Source organism: Trichosurus vulpecula, chromosome 6 (assembly GCF_011100635.1).
Source record: "Trichosurus vulpecula isolate mTriVul1 chromosome 6, mTriVul1.pri, whole genome shotgun sequence".
NCBI lineage: Eukaryota > Metazoa > Chordata > Mammalia > Diprotodontia > Phalangeridae > Trichosurus > Trichosurus vulpecula.
The window spans coordinates 216,311,285-216,338,426 of NC_050578.1; the positions used below are offsets into that span (position 1 = coordinate 216,311,285).

The 27,142-nt window shown below is 44.4% G+C and overlaps 2 protein-coding genes across 2 annotated transcripts; both read left to right on the forward strand.

Annotated features, from left to right (window-relative positions):
* The first annotated feature begins 6,633 nt into the window (after window positions 1-6,633).
* Window positions 6,634-10,337, forward strand: C6H20orf141 (chromosome 6 C20orf141 homolog). Its single transcript, XM_036762638.1, has 3 exons — window positions 6,634-6,716; window positions 9,791-10,036; window positions 10,121-10,337. The coding sequence occupies exons 2-3, from the start codon at window positions 9,813-9,815 to the stop codon at window positions 10,335-10,337; spliced, it is 441 nt and encodes a 146-aa protein (XP_036618533.1). The 5' UTR covers window positions 6,634-6,716; window positions 9,791-9,812.
* A 1,136-nt stretch (window positions 10,338-11,473) lies between these two features.
* On the forward strand, window positions 11,474-19,742 carry TMEM239 (transmembrane protein 239). Its single transcript, XM_036762507.1, has 2 exons — window positions 11,474-11,581; window positions 17,521-19,742. Exon 2 carries the CDS (start codon window positions 17,534-17,536, stop codon window positions 18,020-18,022), a length of 489 nt encoding a protein of 162 aa, XP_036618402.1. The 5' UTR covers window positions 11,474-11,581; window positions 17,521-17,533; the 3' UTR covers window positions 18,023-19,742.
* The last annotated feature ends 7,400 nt before the right edge of the window (window positions 19,743-27,142 follow it).

A 27,142-nucleotide genomic window follows, 5' to 3' on the forward strand; every position in this document is an offset into this window, starting at 1 on the left:
TTAATGGTTACCTGAGTGAGGTAGGAGTTCTGAGGCTCTGAGAAAGTTTTTCAGAGCCTAGCTAAGACTACAAAAGCAGGTCCTCTGTTTCCATGAGAATGAATCAAACAAACAAAGAAACAAGCAAGCAAACACCAATCATCTGTGAGTTTAAGTCAGACTCTCTCGCTTTCCTTTTCTCTCTCCTTCACCTCTTTAACTAATTACAAAACTCAAAAAAACCTGGGAAAAGAGGTGACAGATAATTCCTTAATGCTTTGTATTTCCTTCAAACAATTCCCTAGAAGGCCTAAGATTCGAGAAAAATGAACACATATCAGATATGGACCTTTCCTGTATAAAAAGAGAATACTAAAAAGCCATTTTTCTCCAGTCCCCTCCAACCAAACATATACCCAGGTCAGCCTGTATATGACAGCAATTGGAAGTCTACTTCAAGAAGCAGGCTAGAGAAATTCTATTATCCCTTATCTCTAGCTTTCATGAGGCCTTGTGTTTACAGTAAAGAATAATCTTCAACACATTTCTTTCAGATATTTAAGGCCATGTTCCTTTTTCTTTTTAAAGTATGGATATTGATATGTCACAAAAATAATTTATTTGAAAAGGTTTTAATGTAGGAATTAAAATGGGTAGGGGAACTTGATAAATTCTCCTTTTCATTTTAAGAAAAATAAATCTTTGCATCATAAACAATGAATATGAAAAATTTGGAGACGCATGGGAAGACTTATATGAATTGATGCAGAGTGAAGCAAGCAGAAACAAGAAAACAGTGTACACAATGACTATAAAAATGTAAATAGAAAGAATAGAAAAAAGTTAAACTGAATGCAGTGCTGTTACATTGATGAAGCTCGATCCAGGAGAAGACATAAGAAAATGCACATCCCCCTTCTCTTCTTTCCAGGGGTAGAGGGCTATGGGTGTGAAAAATCGCATATACTAACAGAATCTGTTGGTCTGTTGCTTAGTTTTGCTAAACTTCTTTTTCTTCTCTTTATTTTTTATTCTTTGTTAATAGGGTTGGCTCCAAAGGCTGAGGGAGTGGGGAAGAATATATTGAAAGTGAATGAGATGTCTATATGTGTGTGTTTTACTGTAGCAGGGATGAACTGTAGTACTTCCCACAGAGTTGGGCATGTGCTCTGGCCTCTTTGTGTGGGGATTTGTCCGCAAGGTTAAATGTGACCCAACAGTTCCTGATTGCTCCCTTGATCTTTATAACTGGGGTTACATCAAAGATAACTGTTCTCAGAGTTAGTGGAATCCTTGATCTCTCTCCCATTCCTAGCAGGCTATAAGAGTTGTAGAAAGGTACCAATCTTCTTTTTAGTTGGCTCCTGTAGGACTTCCTGCATTTCTCTTTTTAGGATTTTCAGTAATTGGGAAGTAGAGAATTCCTTTCTTCTACCTAGTGGCAATTGTAGCTGTAGCCACACAGTGAACAATTTGTGCTTACCTAGGTGAACCCAAGTTCCTGGCTGGTTTCCTCTGTCTCTGTGTTTCTTCCTTGAAAAGAGATCTATATCCAGAAACCAGCAAACCTGGGGGGAAAAGAACATTTCCAACCTTGATGACTATTTTATGAATTTAAGAGCTCTTCTGCCCCTGAATCGGTGCTGGCTGGTCACAATAATCCTTGTAACTGCATAACTTCTGGAGGAGGAGATGACCACCAACAAGAGAATGCTGCAGCTGAAAAGTTTGTTAAAGCTTAAGGTAAGCTTGGACTGGCCAGGAGATCTGAATCTTGCGAGTTACCTAGCGTAGGTCTGAGGTGAAAGCGAAATAATTTTTTTTTTAGCAATCTCACAATATTGTCTTTACCTTTCAGGAGAATATAATGATGGTAACAGGTCTTTCTTTTTTAATGTTTTAAGTTAATGCATACTTTGTGTATGTGCATATATGTGTATTTAAAGCATTTCTTTTGTGGTGAAGGAAATAAATAGCTGTCCTATATCTTACATCTGTTTTGAACATTGTGTATCTTTTCTGAAAAGAGATACTGTTGGGATGGAGCCAAGATGGTAGCTGGAAAGCAGGGACTAGCATGAGCTCCCCGCCGAGTCCCTCCAAAAACCTATAAAAAATGGCTCTGAACCAATTCTAGAACTGCAGAACCCACAAAACAGCAGAAGGAAGCAGGGCTCCAGCCCAGGACAGCCTGGATGGTCTCTGGGTGAGGTCTATCCCGCATGGAGCTGGGAGCAGAGCGGAGCAGAGCAGAGCCCAGCGTGAGCGGCACAGACCAACCAGACCAGGAGCTGGGCGGAGTGTGCCCTAGCTCCCTGAATCAGTGAGCTGTGGCAGTTACCAGACTTCTCAACCCACAAACACCAAAGACAACAAAGGAGGTTAATGGGAAAAGCTGCGGGAGTGGAAGGAGTTCGAGATTCGGCTACCGCCCTGGGGGCAGTGGAGGTGGGGCTACAGAAGTACAGCTGCAGTTGCTTCCAGCCTCAGGCCCACCTGGTGGGAGGAATTAAGTGGCGAATCAGAGCAGGAGTGAAGAGCCTGCTGAAGATCTAAGTCCAGTCCTGGTTGGGGGTTCTTGGAGAAGGAGGAGTGCTGGTGTGGCAGAGCTGGCGCATCCCCCCAGGCTTGGAACATAGTTCTCTAAACTCTACAAGCAGTCATACCCCGATGAAAAACTCAAGGGTCAAGTAAGTTGGCTGGGAACATGGCCAGGCAGCAAAAACGCACCCAGATTCAGTCTCAGACTTTGGATTCTTTCTTTGCTGACAAAGAAGACCAAAACATACAGCCTGAAGAAGTTAACAAAGTCAAAGAGCCTACAACAAAAGCCTCCAAGAAAAACATGAACTGGTCTCAGGCCATGGAAGAGCTCAAAAAGGATTTGGAAAAGCAAGTTAGAGAAGTAGAGGAAAAATTGGGAAGAGAAATGAGAAGGATGCAAGAAAACCATGAAAAAAAAGTCAATGACTTGCTAAAGGAGACCCAAAAAAATACTGAAAAAAATATTGAAGAAAACAACACCTTAAAAAATAGACTAACTCAAATGGCAAAAGAGCTCCAAAAAGCCAATGAGGAGAAGAATGCCTTGAAAGGCAGAATTAGCCAAACGGAAAAGGAGGTCCAAAAGACCACTGAAGAAATACTACCTTAAAGATTAAAGATTAAAGGAGCAAGTGGAAGTGGACTTGATGAGAAATCAAGATATTATAAAACAGAACCAAAGGAATGAAAAAGTGGAAGACAATGTGAAATATCTCATTGGAAAAACCATTGACCTGGAGAATAGATCCAGGAGAGAGAATCTAAAAATTAGTGGACTACCTGAAAGCCATGATCAAAAAAAGAGCCTAGATATCATCTTTCAAGAAATTATCAAGGAGAACTGCCCTGATATTCTAGAGCCAGAGGGCAAAATAGAAACTGAAAGAATCCATCAATCACCTCAAATAGACCCCAAAAAGAAATCTCCTAGGAATATTGTCACCAAATTCCAGAACTCCCAGATCAAGGAGAAAATACTGCAAGCAGCCAGAAAGAAACAATTTGAGTATTGTGGAAACACATTTAGAACAACCCAAGATCTGGCAGCTTCTACATTAAGAGATCAAAGGGCTTGGAATACGATATTCCAGAGGTCAATGGAGCTAGGATTAAAACCAAGAATCACCTACCCAGCAAAACTGAGTATCATGCTCCAAGGCAAAATGTGGATTTTCAATAAAATAGAGGACTTTCAAGCTTTCTTAGTGAAAAGACCAGAGCTGAATAGAAAATTTGACTTTCAAACACAAGAATCAAGAGAAGCATGAAAAGGTAATCAAGAAAAAAAACAAGAAAATGAAAAGAGATACTGTTAATCGATTTGGGGAGGGAACACAGATGTATATTTTCTGAGAGAAGGTTCTATTAATCCTTTTTATAGAGATCTGAGACATGAGACATACTTAGCCTTTGTGTTAGAGGTTTTTTCCCCATGGTCTTATTCTACAAGCCAAAGAGATAGGGAGAAACTTGATTTCCTGACTTTGCAGTTAAGCAACCTCCAAGATGAATCCAGGATCTGTTTGAGTACAGAGTCTGAGCACTTTCTGTGTAAGGACCTCCCCATGCTGTAGGTCATAGAGAAAGGAGAAGAAAATCTTATAAACTTAGAAAAATAACTCTCTTTCCACATTCTGTGGAGCTCATGACACACCAATGGCAAAGGCCATTCAGAGTTTCTCCATAGTGATTAGAACTCTTTTCCCCCAAATTTTTTGGGAGGTATAAACCATAGAGAAACATATGGTCCATGCCTACTTGGATGTAGGTCTCTTACATGTGCTTTGAGAATATTAATTTGGCATCCCTGCAGAGAATAGATTGAAGAATGATGAGTCTGAAAGTAGGAAAGCCAGTTAGAATAATATTGAAATAATCTAAGGAAGAGGTGATGAGGACCCCAAATAATGGGTGGATCTGACTCCAACTGGTCCCCATGACATTAGGTTTGGTATTGGAACAAACTGAGACACTCATAGGTTACCCAACAGTTAACAAAATGTTTAGTTACCATAATATAGAAAGGATATTCAACAAAGACACTGCCACATTTGGCTTAGGTAGACAAGGTCCCCTTGGAAATGTGTCTGGTTGAGGGGAGTGAGGGGACCCTGATAAATATCAGTCCTATCATAAAGCCGTATGAGTAGAGAGAAGGGGAAATAAATTAGAGATGTTGGGGATTAGGACCTGATTGAATATGGGAGTGAGAATGACCAGAATCAAGACTGACTCTGAAATTGTTAAGGAAGATGGAAATGCCCTCAATAGAAACACAGAGGTTTGGAGAAGGGCTAAGATTGAGGGAATTTTTAGTTGTGTTTAACTTATTGAGTTTAAGGTGCTAATAGGACATCCACATAATGCCAGCTATGATGATGTAGAACAAGGTTCAGGAGGGAGACGAGACCGCTGTAAGTAGGTTTGGGAATCATCTGTATAGAGGTGATTCAAAGAGGCAGAATTGGGATTGATATAAAGAAAAATCTTCTGAATAATTGGAACTCTACCAGAGTGGGATGGATTCCCTCCAGAGGGAGCAGAGGCCTTCAAGAAAAGGCCAGATGGCCAAATATGTGACCCAGAGTGGAGGGAATTCTTGTCTGGGCACAGGTAGAGCTAGATAGACCTGGAGGTCCTTTCCAATTCCAATATTCTGAGACTCATATATTGATCCTACTATTTGATAAAGGCCCTAGGATTTTTAAAAATTGATACCTTTTGTCTTTTATCAGTTATATTTTCCAATTATATCCCATTCCTGTCCCCTCCTAGAGAGCCATCCCCTGTAGCAAAGAATTTTAAAAGATGGGGGAAAAATTCACAATTCAGCAAAGCTAACCCACATAGCACCCAAGTATGACATTATGTATAATGTTCTGAATCCACAGTTCACTCCCCCTCCCAAGAAGAGAAGCACTGCATTTTCATCTCTTCTTTGGGAACAAGCTTGGCCATTATAATTTCATAGTATTCATTTTTTCCTTTGTTTTTTCCTTCGTTTCTTATTTCCTTGTTTCTCCTTTCCATTTCCACTGTTGCAGTCCCTGCCTATACTGTTTTCCTTCTGCAGGATTTTTTTTTTAAATTTGAACTGTCTCATTCATATAAAAGCACCAGCCCTGTCCCTTAAACCTGAGATCTCTTCTATCCTGATCCCAGCGTGGTTGCCTTGCTGGAGCTGCCCAGGCTGAGGGAACCATCAAACCATTTCCAATTTAGCAAAGGCTGAGGATCAGGAAGGCTGTGCAGGCTTGGGAGGATGTGGGTGGTGTTCCAGATGGTCCTGGTGTGAGCATGGTGGGGGGAGGGGAGGAGGTTCTAGTGATCTTGGTACGTCCTGCCCAGTTACTATTTTCCTGGCTCTTGTTGTGTCCATGTAGGTTATGTGTGTCCATGTGGGTCTGTCTAGATGTGACTTAGGCAAGAATAGATATCTCTAGAGTCTGTACCCACTGTTCCCCGAGGGAGACTGTTCTTATGAGGAGGAGGAGAAACAGAAGGTTGAGGCCAGAGGCTGGCCGCACAATCTGCCTCACTTAAATCCAATTGAGGTGCAAGTCAAGACATCTCCTGTGGTGTCATGAAACAAAGGCTGAACAGCAGCACCTCTGCTCTCCTTGGAGATGGGGTTAACTATGCTAAAATTATATCTATCTTCTCCCTTAAATATTCTTAGTCTAGGGGAAATAATTTTCAAGTTCAAGATGCAGTCCTGATCACTCTATTCTAATGGGGACAGAGTGCCCCAAGCTACATATCCAAGACTTGACTACCTTGCTGATAAATACCAGTTCAAAATGAATTCACATAGCAAATAGCAAATAAACCCATTGATCCAATGCATAGCAAAATGGAAATCAGAGAAAATATGCAAAGGACAATAGATACCAGACAACCTAGAGCAAATGAGTTCTCCTTTTGGGAGGGAGATAACTCAGCTCAACTAAGAGAGAAGAGGGCCAGATCTCAGCCAGGAAGAAATTCCCTGAAATTTCCAGTATAGTTAAGCTGGGAATTGGGACATGATCCTTTAAGGGTCAGCTTCTCTACATGCTGACTTCCTCCTAGAGCCTTTCCCCCTTCAGAGACCTGAAGAGAGTCTGACATGAGAATTTTCTCCTTTGAAGCTAGAAGCCAGAAGACCAGGTTCTCTCTTCTCTCCAGCTCTCACCAACTCCATCCTTATGCAGGTGAGTAGCACCAAGCAATTAGACTCTAGCAATGAGGATAGTCCCATGCAATGACCCTTTGAACTAGGGGTTACAAATGGAACCAGGGAAATCTTCTTTCTCTATACGTCCCCCCTGCCTCACTGCCCAGGGCTGGGCATGATTGTGGACCAAGCTGGTCCAAAGAGAAATTGGTCACAGCTATTATGTGTTTGTGGGGTGGGGTGGGGGAGGGAGGATGACCTCTGGAGTAGCCCCTGCTCTATAGGTCATAATGCCTTCCCTCTCCTGTGGCAGTGTATGTCCCCAGAATGGCAGGCCCGATAGGGAGGAGGTGAGGAGTGGGAAGGTTGGGGAGGGAGAAAAGGAGCACAGGACTCCACAGTAATGTCCATGTTCCATCAGACCTGGCCCAGAATGATGCTTGCTCCCTGTACTTGGCAAGGAGCTAATCTGGGGTCTCCAGGGCTGCCTGTACCTCGGGTCCTAGCTGTCTTCCTCATAACTTTAGGTCCTACCCTACTTGGGTTCTGACACTGACACCTCTGTCACCAGGGTTCTTGTCTCCCCATCTCTGGTTACCTCCTTCAGGACACCCTATTTCCTCCTATATTCCCAACCCCTTCTATCCCTGACTCTCCCCAGAGATACTCCTCACAAGGTCTCCCATCTCTTTCTTGGGTCTCCAGTTTCTCATTTTTCTCTCCCCCATCTCTGCTTCCCCATCCCTGTGTCTCTATCCCTCTCTCCTAACCCTGTCTCCTCCATCTCTGCCTCTCTACCCCTGCCTCCCCAGCCTCATTTGTCCATCTCTTCTCCAACCCTGTCTCCCTCATTCCTTCCACATCTGCCCCCGGAATCATTTCTTCTTTTGTTATCTTCTCATCTCCGAGGCAGCGTCCTATAATGGGCAAGACCCTGGACTTAAGATTCAAAAGGCCCTGGGTTCAAATCCTGCCTCAAACACTTACTAGTTGTATGACCTTGGGCAAGGCATTATGCCTCATTTTCCTCATCTATAAAATAAGGGATTAGACTCAATGACCTTTAAGGTCCCTTTCAGCTATGAACCTATGATCAATGATCTTCCCATCTCTGCCTTACTCTCCCCCTCATCCATCTCCCCTCCTTCCTCAGGTCACTATTTCTATCTCTTCAATATCTTCGTCATCCTCTTGGGCTTCTCAGCCATGTTTTACATTATTATCTATCCCCCTCCTTCCAGATACCCTTTTCTCTCTTGTCGTCCATGCTGCTGCTTCCTCCTGTCTTTTCTCCTATCTCTCTAACCATTCCTCTGTCTCAGGCTTCAGAAATAGGGGCTTAGTATCCAGGACCCGGGAGGCAAAAGCCCTTTGGACAGCACCCTGGCCATTATCATATCTGGAGTATTGGAGACAATTTTGAACAACACATTTTGGGAAATGAGTCATTCACTGGCTCTTCATCTTTCTCCTCTTACACTCAAGTTTTCCCCAAGATTCTATCCTTAGCTCTCATCTTTCTCTGTCTCTTCCTAGACAATTTCATCCACTTGTATGGTTCCGTTACTGTTATCTCTGCATAGATAACATATATTTGTGCAGACGATACCCATATGTATGCAGTCATCCCTGATCCCTTGAGCTCTAGTCCTGCTGGCAGAGATATTACTAGCAATTTTTGCCTTGAGAAAGTGTTACAAAATAACATAACATCGAATCAACTTTCTAAGACAAATTTGGTTGTTGGGGGGACAGACCTAGGATACTAAGAACTTGTTGCTGAGTAGACCTCTGCCTGAAGGGAAGGTTCATCTGAGATACAATAAGATCTAGCAAACTGGAGAAAGGGGCCACCTGGTAACTTACTATTTTAAATCATGATTCTTACTAACAAGATCCTAAGTGCCATCGTTTCTATGCTCCTAAATGACTATAAATGCTGTCATTGCCCTCTAAATATTGGTACCCTGGTGCAGAACCTCGGTCACCCTGCCCTAGTTACATGTCTCTTCCTGTTGGACATCTTCCACGAGGTTGTTCTTGCAGCAGATCAAGCTCAACCTTAATTCTAACGTTTTCCTCAAACCTTGTCCCAGCTCATTCCTCTATTAGTGCACCATTGTTCCCCAGACAGAGTCAGAAAATGCAGGCAAAGACGTGATGGTGGCCTATCAGGAGCAGCCAAGCTCTTGGCCACAAATCCTCCATACAGACTTAGAAAATGCACCTGACTGAATCCTGATGGAGAAAAATCTTTGCCTAGAGTAGCTCCTCCTTCCAACCCACACCCCTCCCCCCATTATTTCCTTCCTTCAAGACCCAACTCATGGGGCCTTCTCCTTCAGGAAGCCTTCCTTCATAATCTCTTCCCCCTCATCCCCAGGAAAATGATTTCTTTCTCATCAAATTTCTCATGTCCCTTTGCCTGGACTTCTTATAGCTTCTTGGACCCAGGATGAAAAATTCTCCCCACCTCCAGAGAGAGAGCTGATGAGCTCTGAGTGCAGATTGAAGCACATTTTTTTCACTTTCTTTATGATTTTTGCTTTGCTCTTCTTTTTTCAACATGGCTAATATGGAAATAGGTTTTGTGTGACTTCACATGTATGATTGACGTCATATTGCTTGCCTTCTTAATGGGTGGGGGAGCAACAAAAGAGAGGGAGAGAATTTGAAAATAAATGTTAAAAATAAATTTAAAAAAAGATTATAAACTTCCTGAGGGCAGGGCATATGTCTTTGAACATAGTGGGTGCTCTATCAGTATTTTTCTGCTGCATTGAGTTGTTTCTCATTTTCTCTCTCCTCCATTTCTCTCTCCCCATCTCTGTATTCCTGTTTCTACTCCCCTACCTTGGCCTGTTCTGTTCCAAAGGTCATTCTTTCTTGGTAGGGAAAAAAGAAGCAAAATAAGAATCAAAAGTTCTTCTTCTCCTCTCTTGTCTGTTATTGCCTCATTCCTGCTTTGAATGCCTTATTTTTTCACCTCAGAATTTTCCCTAGTTCTTTGCTCTTTTGGGTTTTCAACTTCCTCACGTTTAAAAAAAAAAAGGAATTCTTTTGTGTTCATCCTGTCTTACCCATCCCTATCTCCTATTTCTATTTCCCCAGGATCCCTGTTATTACAGATCGAATGGGTCAAATTGGGGGCCGGGGCCTAGAAGCTGGAGAGGGTCCTGAACTTTTGGAGGGCCATGGTGTGCCTTTGAGGAATTCACTCAAACTCTTGGATGGGGCCCTGGGCCTTGGTATACTAGGACTTGGTGCTCGCCTTGTCCTGGCCCTGGCTGGACCAGGCATGATGCTCCTGCTGCTGTTTCTAATGTTGAGTTTCCTGACCTTCGACCTTATGCTTGGGTAAGGGGGCTGGATTCCTGGGTGTCTCTGTCCCAGAGAGGGTCTCTTTGGCCTATTTCACCTTGGGTTCTCCTTTCCTTGTAGGACCCAGCAGTTGCCTCTGCCTCAAAGACCAATGTTTAGACCTGTTGGCCCAGGAGCAGGGGGTGAAGGCCCCCACCTGCAAGAACCACTGCTCCCACCTGCCCTGAGCCAAGCCCTGGATGGATTCCTGCTCTTCACTGGCCTAGGGCTCCTCTTTGGGGCCCTGATGCCATTCAGTATCTTCAGCCTTATAGTCACCCTACAGGCTCTGGCCTGAAGCAAAGCCTTTGTTCTCCAGCAATCAGCAGGCTAAAAGAGCCTCCTCACAGAAAATACATGAGGATTGACACAGCCTCTGCCTCTGAATTTCCTTTCCAGTGCCTCTAGGCCACCCTGGGATGAGTGGCCTGGAAAGAAGGCCCCGAACTAGTTTTAGGTCCCAGGGTTTGAAAAGCAAAACAGAAGCCTCTTGAGTCAGTGGTCTCTATTATGTTCAGTAGCCTAAACTTTAGACCCTTAGACAGGCATCTAACATCAAAAGTGCTGTAAGGAAGCTGTTGGATCCCTTCTGCCACACAATTAGAATCTTAGTATTTATAGTTCAAGAGGACCTTTAGAGATCATTTGGTCCAAACCTTCTTATTTTATAGGGGAACAAATTGAGAATCAGGGAGGTAAAGGGATTTATTTACCAGGACATGGGGAAGAAGTAGCAAAATTCCATGAATTTTAAGAGTCCAAGAGTTTGGGGTCATGGGTCATGGGGCAGAAGGTATAGCACCTCCCCCCAACTTGGGGGAGGAATAGGAGGTTAGGGAGAACAAGGAGATGCAGAAGCCTGAGGCAGCACTGGCCCTGGCTTATGATCTCTGAGTAGGGAGAATCTGGAGAGAATTCTGTGGCAGGTTCATGGTCAGCCTGCTGACTAAATTAAGAAGGATGTAGGTCAGACCCCAGGCAGGCTTTTCAGCCAGGAAGTGTTTAGAAACCAGGGAATAGGGGAGAGAGGGAAAGAGGGGTGAAATTCCCTTCCTCGGAGAACACAAAAATCACGGAGCAACGAAGGAGCTTAGAGTTCATCTAGTCCAAACCTTTCATTTTACTACGGGAGAAACTGAGGCCCAGAGTAGTCATGACAGTAATAAGCTAGATCTTGGCTCAGAGAACCCCTTCTGTCTGGAGGTTCCTGACAGTTTGTGCTTTCAGTCGACAAAAGACTTTAACTCTTTTTTTTTTTTAAGATATTCTGTCTTTGTTTTGTTTTGCCAAAGAATGCTGGTCCCTGGGCCCTAGACAAGGAAAGAAAAAAAAAAAGACAGAGAGGAGAGCCTGGACTCCAGGGGTCCAATGGCCTCTGTTCTCTGTGGCCCTGTCCTACCCCTCCCCCAAAGCCCGGGTCACAATGGGGCCCCTGGGATAGGGTGGAGATGGGGAGACCCGGAGCCAGGTTGCAGGGGTTCCTTCCCAGCTCTGTATAGGGAGCTGTAGGTGGCGACATGACCAAGGCTGCTCTGCTGGGAGGTAAGTCTAGCCCCACAATGGCTCTGGTGTATTTCTCCCTTTCCATCCCCTCTATAGTCTACCCCCTCTCCTCTCTCTTCACCCTTGTCACCTTTTCTGTTTCTCTTTTCTGTTTCCTCCCTTGTCTTCTCTGTTGTGTCTTCCTGTCCCTTGCCTTGTTTTGACTTTTGTCCCTTCCCATCTGGACCAGAGGAATGCAGTAGATATGTAGATAAGTCTAGATTCCAGCAAAGCATTTGACAAAGTCCCTTATGTGATGCCGGGGGGGAGGGGGGGGGGCGGGGGACCAACATGGAAAGATGTGAGCAACATGATAAAACAGATGGATTTGAGAAGGGGGAGACTCCAGTCATTAAGCAGTCATTGTTGAGTTGGGTTTATATCTCTAGCCAAGTGCCCCAGGGTTCCGTGCTATTTAACATTTTTATCAAGTATGATGATATGAAGTTCAGAGAGATAGCTAACACTGGATGACAGAATTAGGACCCAAAGGGCTCTAAGCAGGCCAAAATGTTGGCCCAGATCTAAGCACATGAAATTTAATAAGAATAAACATAAAGTTCTCTTCTTTAGGTTCAAAACATTAGTTTCTTTAGCGTAAGATAGGTGAGTAATGGCTAGATAGCTAATGTTCCATTGAATCCATTCTTATTTGTTGGGACTCCACTGAGATCCATTCTCATCAATGTGTAGGTCACAAGTCATCCATGCATGCTTATCCTTGCCCATGCCTGTGCAACTCTTATCCCATGTCCTCACAAAGAGCCAATACAGCAAAACCATCCAACGTCCTGGGAGTCCTCTGAGCCCTCATTCTCTTGACATAGAGCTCATCAGTTGACCATATGTCATCCCTTATCTTTACTATGCAATAGGCTCATCTTTTCTTCCAATTATACATTTCTCTTTTATGTAAAATTTTACTTAGTTAGTCTTCAGCAATATACTGGACTCTGGAGGGATAAAGGGATTAGAGCAATCCCATGTCTAACAGCACTTGTAGGAAGATTGCCATGGAACTTGGACTTGAACCATGCCACTGTTTCCATGAGCCTTTCTGTCATCTTTGCCCAGATCAACTCGGTTCTGTTCAGTTTGTCACCAGCCAATCAGCCAGTAAGCAAATATTTAGCATGTACTATGTGTCAGGCTCTGTGCTATCTACAGATACTAAGAAAGGCAAAAAAACAGTCCATCCCCTTAAGGAGTGCACAGTTTAACAGGGGAGATCACAAGCAAACAAGTAGGTACAAACAAGCTATGGACAGGAAAAATAGAAAATAACTAAAATAGGAAGGCATTAACATTAATGGGGATCTGGAAAGTTTTCCTGTAGAAGCTGAGATTTTAGTTGGGACTTAAAGGAAGCCAGGGAAGCCAGGATATGAGGAGGGAGACTATCCCAGAGATGGGATACAGTCAGAGGAATATGCCTGGAGCCAAGAAGTGGAGTGTCTTTTTTGTGGAACAGCCAGAAGGCCAGTGTCTGGATCAAAGGGTAAAGGGCAGGATGTAGGTTGTAAGAAGACTGGAAAGGTAGGAGGGGGCTAGGTTATAAAGGGATTTGAACGCCCAACAGAGGATTTTGTGTTTGATTCTAGAGTGATAGGAAGCCATTGGAGTTTATTGAGCAGGTGAAGGTGTATTCTAGGAAAATCACTTTGGCAGCTGAATTGAGGATGGACCAGAATGGAGAGAAATTTGTGGAAGGCAGACCAACTGGCAGGTTATTGCAAAAATCCAGGCATGAGGTGATGAGGGCCTGCACCAGGGTGGTGGCAATGTCAGAGAAGAGAAGAAGGTGATGACTATGTTGTTCTCTGCCCTGTGATTGGGCCCATCTCTCACCAAAATGGCCTCCAGGCTCACCCCCAAGCCTAAAGTCCACTCTTCAAAACAGCTGATACATATCAGTCTGCAAAAATGGCCTTAGGCCACGGCCTTGCAGGCATTTTGATATTCTTGGAGTCCTGTCTCCAACAGACCTCTCCAGGCTCCACGTCTAATTGCACATTTCTCTTATGACATCTTTTTTTTTTTATTGCAGGGGGGAAGGCAGGACAATTGGGGTTAAGTGACTTGCCCAAGGTCACACAGTTAGTAAGTGTTTCAAGTGTTTGAGGCGGGATTTGAACTCAGGTCCTCCTGACTCCAAGGCTGGTGCTCTACTCACTGCACCACCTAGCTGCCCCTCTTATGACATCTTTAATGCAGCTTCTCTTTTGTAATGGCATGTCACCTTGTTTGTGCCAACCATGTACTCCAAAGACTGGATAGCCCCTTGTGTGGAAAATCCCTTAGTGGCTTCACAATCAAAAGTGTGTCAGAAGTGTGATATGGCAACAAAACAAAACATATGAATACCTTAATGTTCAATTCAACCAACAAATACTTATATTAAGTGCCTACTATGTGCCAAGGCATTGTGCAAAGTGATGGGGAAACCTAGCCAGAAATCAAATAGTTGTTACTACCGTGGGGTAAGGGGTGGATACAGTATGTTAATGCAAAGAACGAAGAGAAAGAGAGCACTCATAGCCTGAAGAAGCAGCCAAGGTTATATGTAGCATGTGGCTCCTGAAATGAATCTTCCTTTGAAGAGGAAGCTAAGGATTCTAAGAGATGGTGATGAGGAGGGAGTGTATTCTAGACATGAATGACAATCCATGAGTGACAAAGGGCCCAGAGGAAGGAGATAGATCAGAGAACAGTTAGGCTGCCCCAGACTGCATTTAGAGAAGGGAGGAATGAGTTATTCCTGTTTTCATTCATCACAGTCAGACCACCTCTGTGATGCCGCATTCAGTTCTGGGTACCACATCATATGAATTGTATTGACGAACAATGTGGTTTTGAGCAATAATTTACAATATATATTATTACCAATGGGATATTGCTTAGAAGTGGCAGAAAATAAAAACACAACTCTTGAGTTTTCACCTCATATCCATCAGTATGATTGTGCCATCAAACATGATATGAAGATTGGCATAATTCGGAGCAAAGTAAATAGAACTAGGAAAACAATGTACATGATCATCAGAATAATGTAATGGAAAACAACATCAAGAGACTTCAGAACAATGATCAATGAAGTGGCCAATTGTGACTTTAGATGACTGACTGCAAAGTATGCCACCTGTCTCCCAATGGACAAAAGAAAGATAATATAGGTCCAGGACATCCACATTTCCAGACATTGCCAATGCATTGATTTCTTTTGCATGATTGTAAATTCTTTTTTTACAACAGAGGTTTCTGTGGGGGAGGTAGAGTCATTAAGAAGTAATAGGGATAAAAAGAAGGAAAAAGTGCATCAATAAAAGTTTAAAAAACAATTAAAAATGAGAAGTGATATAAAGGATATCATAAGAGAGATGTATGAATGGAAAGGGAGGTGGGCTGGTCCTATAGTGAAAATGGGTAGTCTATATACTCCATTGCTATGCGCACAATGTCACAATAGCTAAAGGAAGGCCCCCGCCCAATATATTGAGTGGACCTCCTGGGAAGAACTATTGGGAAGGCACACACAAGTCACATAGGGTAAAAAGATGTAGATAGATTGCAATATGGACAATTGGAGGGAGGACTACATCAAAGTGATCAGAGATCCATCCAATATGGACAAGTTTAGAGAGTATGCAGTTGAGGGTGACTGGTATGATAAAGCCTCTTAAACCAAACCATACGAAACTGGTTGAAGGAAATGGGGAAGACAGAAGAAGCCAGGACCTAGGGAGAATGTAATAGCTGCCTTTGTCTTTGAATTTGCAATGCGGTCATGTAGAGTTAGCATTAGATTTGTTAAAGACTTCCTAAAATCAGGGCTATCCAAATGTGGCATTGACTGCCTCTGGAGGTAGTGAGTTCTAATCTGAAGTCTTCAAGCAAAGTTTGAATGGATGGCCACTTGTCAGAGGTGTTGTAGAGAGAATTACCATTCAGGTACAGTTTGGATTAGGCCCATTGAAGCCCCTTTTAACTCTTATAGTCTATGATCCTGTCCTTTCTCCAACCTCATCTTCTGTCTCCTTCTCAGGTTCATGCTTCTTTTCTCTTGATTCATCTCCCTTCTTCTCCTCTCCCTTCTCTTGCTCACTCCCCTGATATCTATCTCTGCTATCCCCTCCTGGGCCCACTTCTCTACTCTCCTGACTCCTCCCTTTCCCTTCTATGTCTTTGGTCCCTCATTTGGTCCACCCTCTCCTGTCTCCCATCTTTTCCCTTGTCTCCTTCCTTATTCTTTTCTGTTTCAACTTCTGTAATGAAATGCTGGGATCCAGAACCCACCAGCTTTCTTTGAGCAGTTTAGTCAATTTCTAGGAGCCCAACACCCCACAATCCCTGGAGGAACAGCTAGTGGGAGGCTTCTCCTGGTCCTTGGATTTTCCCTACATTCTGGTCTTTCAGGGAACAAAGCCCAGTCAGAATCTGACAAGTCTTCAAGGAAAGATGTACCAGAGCAAACCTAGATTGAGAAGCAAAGTCAATGACTAGACATTAGGTCTAGTCTACACTTGCTTCCTCCCCCTAGCCTCTGTCTCTGACTTCCTTTCCCATTATCTACTTTCCCAGTTGCTTGGGAGCTGGTTCCAAGCTTCTGCCAATGCTTTAAGCATCTGTAGCTACCTCCTCTGCTGATGTAGCTGATACAGACCACAACCCTTCCATACCTTAGTAGTTAGTGCCTTTAGACTGCTGTGTTCCCAAACATTCAAGCACTGGCCAACCTTCTCAGGTGATGAGCCTCTCCACAGTTTGCTAAGGAGGCCTTGCTTTCTTCTGTGCTATCCCTCCCTGATGGGACATTGGAGGAAAACTTTTGAACTCTCAACTAACCCCAGCAGCAACAGGGATCTGGGGTGGTGGTTCTAGGTTAGAAGCCTACAAAAGATGAAGAATCTCAGCCTTCAGCCTTGGCTTCTCAGGCTTCATAGGCTCCTGCCTCAGAGGAAGAACCAGGGAACCTTTGCCCTAGGCCCTAAAGCTTTCACTTTTCCCTCCTTTTCAAACCCCACTGAGCCTTAATCCTCTCTAAGCACTCTGATTCTCGTCTGTACACACAGACACACACATACACACTCACTCACACTACAGATTACATTTTAGATTTGCCTCCAAGACTCTCCACTGACCAGATGTTCCTGAAGGTCTCCAAGTTAGAGATCTTGGACTAAGGGCTGGGTGGTTGGAGGCAGGCAAGGCTCCCAGAAAGACCTTTGGGATTTATCATTCCTGGCTTCTAATGCCAACTGTTCCCAGGCGAGGATCCTGAGAAGAGGACACATGCAGGCCCTTTCTCCAAGCTCCCAGCCGCAGGCCAAATCATGACTTCCTCTTCACACCTGGGCTTGGCAACTGGAACCTCTGCCCCAAGGGGTCCTGGCTCTCTCAGCCTCCTCTACCATGGTGTGTCCAAAAAACTAACGAAACTGCTCCCCCTCCTACTCCTTCAAGTAAGCAAGGGTATTTCATTACCAGAAACTTCTCTCCCCTTCCCCTTTCTTATCTTCTCCTTTCTCTCTCTTCTTCTTCTCCCGGAACCTCACTACTTTGGAATCACTTCCTGTCGCTCCCCAGATACTTTGGGACCATAAACCTCTCTCCAGGGGGATCATTCCCTATGACTTAGAATCAGCCCTTTCCACCCCTTATTCCCATAGGCTTTAGAATCAACCCTCCTCGAATTTAGCGACTCGGATATCACTCAGTTCTCCCTCAAGTTCTTTCAGACACACCTCGTTCTTTACCATTCCCTCCCGGTAGACGCTTTGGGATCCCTCCTCCCTCGGTACTTCGGCCTCCTAACCTGCTCGTCATAGTTTCATTCAGTTCCTCGCTCCTTGGGATCTCTTCCTTTAGATACCTTCGGAACACCGGTCTTCCACTCTAGGAGTTTGGGGATCACAGCCCCTCCCTTTACCCCTCCCCCGCAGGTGCACCAGGTCGATGCAGCGGGCCAGAACCGAGGCGTCAACGGACGAGGCGGGGGCGGGAGAAGGCTTGAGGAATAACTGGCGAAGCTGGGCCCTGTGGCGAACTTGGGAGCAGTGGTGGGAGGGCCCAGGTGGAATTCGACGACGCTGGTCATCCTGGTGCTCTTCGTCCTGCTGGTGGGGGCCCTTGCAGCGGGGCCTGTGGCTGCTTGAATCCGGCCTCTACCTCCTGCTGTCCCTGGGCCTGTGCCACGCTCTCTTTACCACAGGATGCCACCTGCTGCGCTCACTCTGGCCCGTAGTGGCCGCGATGTGGAAGCATCTACTGCCAGCCCTGCTGCTCATGGCCTTGAGTGCGCTGCCCGCCCTGCTTTTTGCTGCTTCCTTCCTACTGCTCCTCTCCACCCTATTCAGCCTGCTGGGGCTGCTGATCGGCATGTCCCGGCCTGGACCTGTCATCAGCCTCAATACCAGCATCGACCCTGGCACCAGGCCCATCTAAGATAAGAGATCACCATCTGCCCCCTAACTGCCCCCAATCCAGCCTTGGCCTTGAACCCGTCCTCCACCCCATCCAATACAAGGGTCGGGCTTTGCCCCCTGCCACCGCCCCTGGCCTGACCTGTCTGCTCTGTCTAGGTTGGATTCAGGAGTCCCGTCGCTCCCTTTCCTTCAGTTTCCTGCCTACTCTGGCCCAATCAAACCCAGGAATGCCCACCCTGCCCAGCCTCTAAGCCCAGGACCTATGCTGTCTTCCTGGTCTTTTGGGTCTCAGAAGTCTTGACTTGCCTCAGTTCCCACCCAATAACCCCATAGCACTTTCACTGAACCCAGGAATCCAGAGCCCTGAATTTGAAGTCAGAACACCTTGGTTTAAACCCTCTGTTCCTTACCTGTGTGACTTTGGACAGGTCACTATATCTCCCTAGGCCAACCTTATCAGTGAAATAAGAAGGTTGGCCTAGGTGATCTCTAACACCCCTTCCAACTCTTAAGTTGTATGACACAATGACCTTTTCCCTTTCCCATGGTCTCAGCCCATCTCAATTCGATTCAGGAATTCACACCCCTCAGCTTATGGTCCATGGCCTCCCATCTGAGCTATACTCAGAAGCCTTAGCCTGGAGGGGCCAGTGAGCTCTGGGTTGGATGGGAGAAAAGCTATTGCTGCCAAGGCACCTTCTTCTTCCCAGAGGCAACAGTGAGGGAAAGGGAAGCTTTAAGGAGGCATAGACAAGATTCTGGGGCTCTAAGAAATCTGGACAGAATTGTGGCATGCCATATCGTGTGCACAGGACCTCCCCATTTAGAGTGAGAAGTGGCAGCAACACCTTCAGGGCCCAATCCAGAGCCCAGTCTAGGACCCAACACTGCAGAATTGAGTGTGAAGGGCTGTGCATAATAGCTAGTATGAGAAATGGAATGTGATGGCCTGGGTAAGATAGACTGGGATGGGGATACATTGGGTGGGGTGGGGATGTTGTTTATGAGGAATTAGGTGTGAGGGTTTGTATACAATGGGAATGGTCATGAGGAGCCAAATTTAAGGAACTGGCAGAACCAAGTGGAAACATGTCCTCCTCCTGTTTCCTTTTGCCAGCCTCCAGGTTGAGGTTATCCTCACCTCTATTTCCTTTCCATGGCTCTCTCTTCCGTAACTTAATTCCCAATGGTCTTCAATCCCATAGATATTCCAGCTTTTGCCCTCATATTCCCAGCCCTATCTACACCAACTCCAATGTAAGCTTAAACCTGAGCTCGCTCTCCTGTTGGTTACTGGGGAGATGGAGGTAACAGAAACAAAGATAAACACAAGATGAAAAGGGGTGAACCTGAGCTGGGGATGGGGGGGCAGGCAGTGAGGAGAGGGGCTAGGAGGGGAAGATACATACATACAGAATGGCTGGATATACCAGATTTCACTGAGTTGCCCCAGAAAACTGATTTTAAAAAGGCAGCTCTAAGAGGTACTCCCCCCATGCAAGAAAAGGGAGGGAGACCCCTAGGTATTTTCCCCCTAGTGCCTTACATTTTCTTAGAAATTTCAAGGTCATGATTACTCCAAGGCCCAGCCCTTACCAGAATATGTGGTGTTGGCCTTGGCCATGTGAGAACAAAGAAGTTCCACTTCTCTGTGTGATTAAACTCTTGGAAGCTATAATAAAATATAGGATCAGTGAATATAGAAATAAATGGTCCCATAGAGCAGGATGCTTATTGGCCTTTGAGGACTTACTTGGTGTTTTAATTTGGGTTTGAGCCAAGGAAGGCATCCATATTGGAGAGAATACTATAAACACCTCAGTCTGTAATCACCCCTGGTTCCTAGAACTCTCAAACACTGAAGCATATTGTAGGGTACAACCTCTGCTTTGGACAGGAGCTAACAGCCTTCAGCTAAGTTGCAAAGCACACACACACACACACACACACACACACACACACACACACACTGCCACCATCACTGGACCATATATGGACCAGAAAGAGGGTGCAAACACAAAACAATTCTAGAAATGTAAAGTGCAGGTAGAGTACCTTAAAGTATATTCCTAGGAATTGGCCATATCTGTGCCTTTGGGTGGAGAGGCATCAAGTCAAGAAACAATCTGTCCAAAGCGACTTCCAAAAGGTCTTTGTGGTTTGTGTCAGTCCAGTCCTCTAGACCAGTGATCTGCAAGCTTATTTGATCACAGATCAGAATCGTCCCCAAAAATGAAGAGGGAAGGGTGTGTGTGTGTGTGTGTGTGTGTGTGTGTGTGTGTGTGTGTGAGAGAGAGAGAGAGAGAGAGAGAAAGAGAGAGAGAGAGAGAGTGCCATTACTGTTCTGGATCTCAAGACTCCAGCATGCCACAGCCAACAGATGATCTAGGGATCCCAGGGTGAGGAAACTAGGTTTGGGGAGGGAGGGCATGGGGAATTTTGCGTGTATAGCTGCTGTGGGCACCTGGGTCCCCGTTAGGTTATAACTGCCCTGAGAGGAGTCCAACCACACAGCCCAGGAAGCCCTGGAGGAACAAATAAGGAACGGTGTTGAGAAGAGTGATGGTTTGTTATAGTTATGTTTGGAGACAAGCTCATGACAAAGTGGAGGGGAAGATGAGATGCAATCCATCTTCTTATCCATTGGTTACTCTCACATCCCTTGGGGTCATGCCATGGTCTCCCACATTGTAAACAATGTGTTTCAATCAAGAATGCATTTCTCCATGGTCTATAAGAGCTTTGGGATGGATCAGTGATCACAGGGACAGAATAGAACCTATGGACATCATGGACTTTGAACTTCCAACATTTCTTCAGGGAGGTACAGAAGAGTTTGGTCCTGTACAGAGAATGTTATCTTCTGGATTTTATTGGTAGGCAGTAGAATGGGGCAGACCTGGCTGATCCAAGGACCAGAAGGATGTGCACAGCAAGAAATCATTTTAGGTCCTGGTCAAAGAAAACGAAGTCCATGCAAGTGGCTTCAGGTTCCTTTATACTTATTAACCACCTGTTTTATGAAGAGGACTATGTTAGACCCTGAGGGTGATACAAAGTTTAGATAAAACATTTCTACCGAGTCTAATGAGAGAATGACACCAAATTTAATTATAAATTATAATACACAATATTAAATGACAAGAGCATGAGGGGGAATGCTGGGAAATGCTATGGAAAGGCCACCAGTGGGAAATCAGGGTGGAGGATCAGGTCTAGTAACAGGAAAACAGCAAAGTATCCCAGCAGGTGGGAGACACAGGGTACTGGGCTATAGGCCTTAGATGGGGTAGAGTAGCAGCCAGTGAGCGTCCAGAACAGAACAGGGCATAGTGCCAGAGTTTTGTCAGAAGCCAAGAGGGGACGTCATAGAGACACCAAATCATAGAATCTAAGAACTGGAAGGGACCTCAGAAAGCACTGGTCATCCAACCTTTACTCAATCGGGAATCTACAATATCCCAGACAAGAAGTCATTCAGTACCTGGTTGAGGATTTCTAGTGGTGGAGAGCTATCTTCTGAAGTAGATTGTTGGGAAGTTTGTTCTTATGTTTAGTTTAAGCTCCTATATGTCTTCCTCTTTTACCCATTGCTAATTAAATCAGATTTGGAAGAGACATCAGAGATCATCCCCTCCTGAAGCATCAATTCCCTCTCTAACATGTGGCCAAAGTGGTGGTTCAGACTCAGTTTAAAGGCCTCCAGTGACAGGGAATTCACTCCCTCCTAGATCATTCCATTGGTGAACAGACCTAATTATTAGGGAGTTTTCCATATAAGTCAAATTCCACGTCCCTTTAATTTCCTCCCATTGATCCTAGTCGTGCCTTATAGGGCCAAGCATAATGAGTCCAATTCTGTTTCCCTATGACAACCCTTCAGATATTTGATCACAGCAATTCGATCTCCTCTAAGTGGCTAAACATCCTCAGGTCCTTCAACTTTGTGGACATCATAATTTCACATTATTCTCCTCTGGGTACCCCACAGCTTGAAAATGTTCTTTATAAAATGTGTTCACTGCGGGGCAGTTAGGTGGCACAGTAGATAGAGCACTGGCCCTGGAACCAGGAGGACCTGAGTTCAAATCTGACCCCAGAAACTTGAGACTATGTGACCCTGGGCAAGTCACTTAACCCTGATTGCCTTGCCCCACCCCCCAAAAAAAAATCCAAGTCATGAACAACACAAAAGTCACTATGACTAATATGGAAATACTTTTCACATGATAGCACATGCATAAGCTATATCAAACTGCCTACCATTTTCAGAAGAGGGGAGGGGAGGGAGAAAAATTTAGAACTAAATCTTGTAAAAATGAATGCTAAAAATTTTCTTGCCGTGTAACTGGGGAAAAATAAAATACTACTAAAAATAAAAAATAAAATGTTGTGTTCAGTGACAAACTCCCTATTCCAAAAGTGTCATGATCAGGACCGAGTGAGGTAGAAGTTCTGTATTCCACTTCCCACCCCAAACCTTGTTCAAGATACTAGTTCTGTTGATGTAGACAATCTCTCTCTTTCTCTCTCTCTCTCTCTCTCTCTCTCACACACACACACACACAATTAACCTTTTCTGGCATCACTGTTGATTCATGTTGAACTTTTTTACATGTGACAATGGTACTTATGAACTTGCTGAGTGTCCCAGGTGATATTTGAGGGGCTACAGTATCAGTAACCTACACCTGACTCGTTTTTTGATTTGTACAAGCCTATAGAAAAGCAGGCTGTCACTTAATTCATTAATTAACCTTTGAGGGAGTGTAGTATATAATTTGGCCACTGGATTGTGCTACAGTCAAACCACAGGCAAGCAGACACATCAGAAGGCATCCAGTGAACATGTGGGGACTTCCCCAAAGGCTGTAATATCTCCATTACTCACCAGAGGGCATTTGCCTACAAGCTCATAGACTCCTTCCTTTTCATAATGTTTTATGACTCCTGGCCTCCAATCTGTATTGATCTAGGCATATGAAAACGAAATATCTCAGTGAATTATGAGAATTATGGAAATCTCTATATGGCTCTGCTCCAATCCCCAAGTGTCTGGAAAAGTTCCCTTTCTGTCTAACCAGCCTCATTCATAAGCCTCAGACAATTGCCTTTTAAATGGTCACATGGCTTATTAAAACCCAGTAAAGTAAAAAAAAAATGGTCAAGAAAGAGACAAGCCCGATCATCTTCCTCCAATCCTCCTTCAGGCTGGTAGATAATGGGAAAGAATAAGAGAAGTGATTGCCTGCTTGGAACCTGCTAGAAACAGTTTTGCAAACAGAGAAGAAAGCAAGGGAAGGGGTATGGAATGTGAGAGCCGAATCTCCTGGCCCCAGTGGTTAAGGTTTCCTAGGAGCTGCTGGTTCAACCTGTTTTGTCTCTGCCACTAAGGCTGGCAATCTCTCTTGCCACCCTTTTGTCTTATGCTTTGGCTCTAGCTGCCTCAGTCATCTCTGCTCTCCTGAATCTGTTCCTGCTCTGCCTTCCTCATGCAGCATTTCGGTGATGGTGACAGCTGTAAACAGGATTTGGGCTCCACCAAGAGTTCTCTGTTTCATCTTATTGGCTCAAAAGTCCAAAGGATGCTTACAAGACTGCCATTTTAATCCAGGCTCTTATGATCTCTCAGGTACACCTCTGCATTAGCCTCCTACTTGGTCTTCCTGCTTCCAGGTCTTTTCCTCTCTAATCCATTTTCCATGCAGATGCCAAAAGAAAGAGAACAGAAGAAGAAAACAAAGGAATTTAATGTTGATAGAGGACCTGAGTTCAAATTTGAAAAAGTTATTTAACTTCCTTAGGCAGTGAGGTATCACAGTGGATAGAGCGGCCAATTTGGAGTCAGGAAGATCTGAGTTCAAATCCTGATTCAAATATTTACTTGCTGTGTAAGCCTGAGTCACTTTAACTCTCTCAGCCTCAGTTTCCTCATCTGTAATAATAGCATCTAACTCCAGGGCTGTTGTGAGGATCAAATGAGATAATATTTGTAAAGTGCTTTGCAATCTTTAAAGCCTTATTTAAATGCTTGCTATTATTAGTTTCCTTATCTGTAAAATGAGGGAGTTGGACTAATTGGTCTCGGAGGTTGCTTCAGTAAGGTCCCTCCAGCTCTGTGATTGCATAACAGCTCCATTGAAGCCCCCACTCAAAAACCTTCATGGTGTCCCATTGCCTGCAAGAAAAAATCTTCTGTGGCAGTCAGAAAAATCTCTGGATTTGGGGGCTTAGCCATTGTTGCAACCAGATGTCTCTGCTCTGGACATGCCCTTTCCTCTTGCCTGGCACATTTGTCCTCCTTCTTTGGAATTCTCCTTTATTAGGAATCTTCCTTGCTTCCTAGCACTATTATGCATATGACATCAGAAGTAGATAACTAATCAGATGAGCCTAAGGGAGACCATGCTCCTGCCTATCAGCTCCTGCCCTTTGTGGAAAATATTATACTATTTTATATCATTTTTAATTTCAACCAGACCCAGAGCCTGAATTAATGAGTAACTGGATGAAGATCCAGGACGTGGGCTTCTTTGTTCTCTCTAAAAGTTTGCTCAGGAAATACCCTTACCTCTGTCAACATGGCCAGATTAGACTGACCCTTGTTAGTCATTAAGGATGAGACCCTAATCCCAAGAGAGATCACCTTGCTTAATATTCTACAGGTATATACTATGTTATGGAATGTAATGAGACACAGAGACGCTGGGCTGTAGTTTCAACCGACTTTTGTCAACATCCTTTACAACTCTGTTCAATTAAGGAAAATCCTCTTGTTGTATCATGGTTAAACTTACATGGGGGTCACAAAAAATGAGGTAATACAGGCTTGCTAGCTCTGCTAAAATAACGTATATAAGTTTTCTCATTGCTTTGTTCAGATAGCCAGAGCCTATGCTCTGACTCCTTGTACGTACAAGTAAGCTAGCCTAGCTATGCTTTAAGGGAAAATAATAAACAATATGGATTTTTCTATCAAATAGCTCTGTTGTTTCCTTCAACCAAATTTTCAGGTTTAACACCTTGCACATCAAAGAGCTACCATGGAGGGAGAGGGAGGGAGAACCCAAGTGGACCTACACCCAACTGGATGAGGGGCTGGAGCCTGGCCCAAGCTGAATTGGGAGGAAAACTCTTATATGATCATTGGTCCCCCTCCTATCCTGCTGTTGTCTCAAGATGGTTCCACCCAAGCCCCAAAATCCCTCCTTGACTAAGCTAAGCATCTCGTGTGAGTGAGTGACATCCTCCTGGACTTTCCTGGGCTGCTGCCTGGTGCTTCTGGCCCAGTATCTTAGTGGTTTCCCCCTCCTCCTCTGGTCTGATCAGAGGCTCAGGCCAGCAAATTTCCTGCCAAGCCTTATTCCTGGATCTCTTCAAAGGCAATGGGCCCCTTGCCAGGAGTCCACCCCACTAGCATCATCAGCCCTGATCCAGCTGACTAAGCACTATCTGTATTCTGTGATCGCTTCGTGAACTTTTGTGGGTGGAAGTGAGGGAGGGGATTTCAGCATCGAGTTGAATTTTTCTTTTTCTTTTTTTCTGGATCATGGAAAAACTATGAGATGCTCTCTTCTGGGAACCATTTAGTCTTCTCCCCCTTGGGAGGGAAAAGAAGTACAGCAGTTACTTAGTGATTAATGAGAATGTGGGAGGATCATTGCCAAAAACCAGAACAGAATTTAATTCAGCATTTATTATACTGCTGCTAACAATAAGAGGATCTCATGCTTGCCTAGCATTTTCCTTACTATTCTTCAAAGGAAGCAGTACAAGCATTATTATTTCCAGATGAGGAAATTATGGCTCAAACCGGTGACTTGTCTAGGGTCCCAGCAACAACAAGTGTCAGCACTACTCCTGACTGAGTCCAGAGCTCTCTCCACCAAAGATGCCAGTGATGGTGGCTTAGTAATATGAGCACCATAGTTCCTATCACCCTATCAGGAGACATCCTGCTTGGCCAAGAAGGATCCTGGGATTGTGGAATAGATTTATAAACTTGGGTGAGAAAGGGGAGGGAGGCAAATCCCTAAATGTGTGGGTGGGGAAAGGTTGGAGTCCTTGTCTCTTCTGCTTCAAGCACTTTCCTTTTAAAGTGATAGTGCATTTTACCAATGAGAGAGAGAACTCTAGAGCTAATGGAGAAACTTATGAGTTAGGGCATTTTGCCAATTTGAGAGGCAACTAGGTTGCTCAGTGGCTAGAGTACCAGGCCTGGAGTCAGGAAGACCTGAGTTCCCATCCTCAAATATTTAATAGCTGTGTGACCCTGGGCAAGTCAATAAACCCTGTTTGCCTCAGTTTCCTCATCTGTAAAATGAGCTGGAGAAGGGAATGGCAAATCATTCCAGTATCTTTGCCAAGAAAACCCCACATGGGATCACAAAGAGTTGGACACAAATGAATAACAACAAAACAAATGAGGGAAAGAGCTCTGGAGTGAATAGAGAACCTTATGAGTTAGACAGGGCATTTTAATAAATGGGCTCAGTGAGATGAAATGATTTCCTAAATGAGGGCAGCTACTTAGTGACAGAATGAGGACTCATACCTTTTTCTCTTGACTCTTAGACCACATGCCTAGGAAAGGTTGTATTGTTAGTGTATTTTTGTTTAATTTGAAGATATTCCCATCCATTAATAGGCCCAGATGACCTGCTTAAATCACATGGAAGCTTCAGTTACATGAAACCTGTGGCGGGGAGGAGCGTGCTGAATGAGTGGAACAAGAGGGGGTGGAGCAGAAAATTAGAGCAGTTAGAGCTGGAGGGTTGTGATGCCCTCTGACCCTGAAGAAGGGTATATATTCTCTGAGGTTGGAATTTTGCTTTGGGGGCTCACTCATGGGAAGAGTGTTCATGGGATGTAGCTAGATGAGATTCTGGGTAGCCGTTGTAAGGAGCCCCACAGCTTGAAAAACTCAGATATCGGTGCTTCTCTCCTGGTGACTATGTGTATATAGCTTTGGTCAGACAATTGGAAGCCCTGTCTGTTGATTTGTGTTAATTTCTGCTTGTAATTCTTGCTTGTAATATCTGTTTGTGTTTTCTCTGAAATTCAGGGTGCTGACTTTCCCCCTGAACTAAGTAAATGATGTATGTATGCTTAATTAAAGTGAGATTGTAAACCCTTTAAG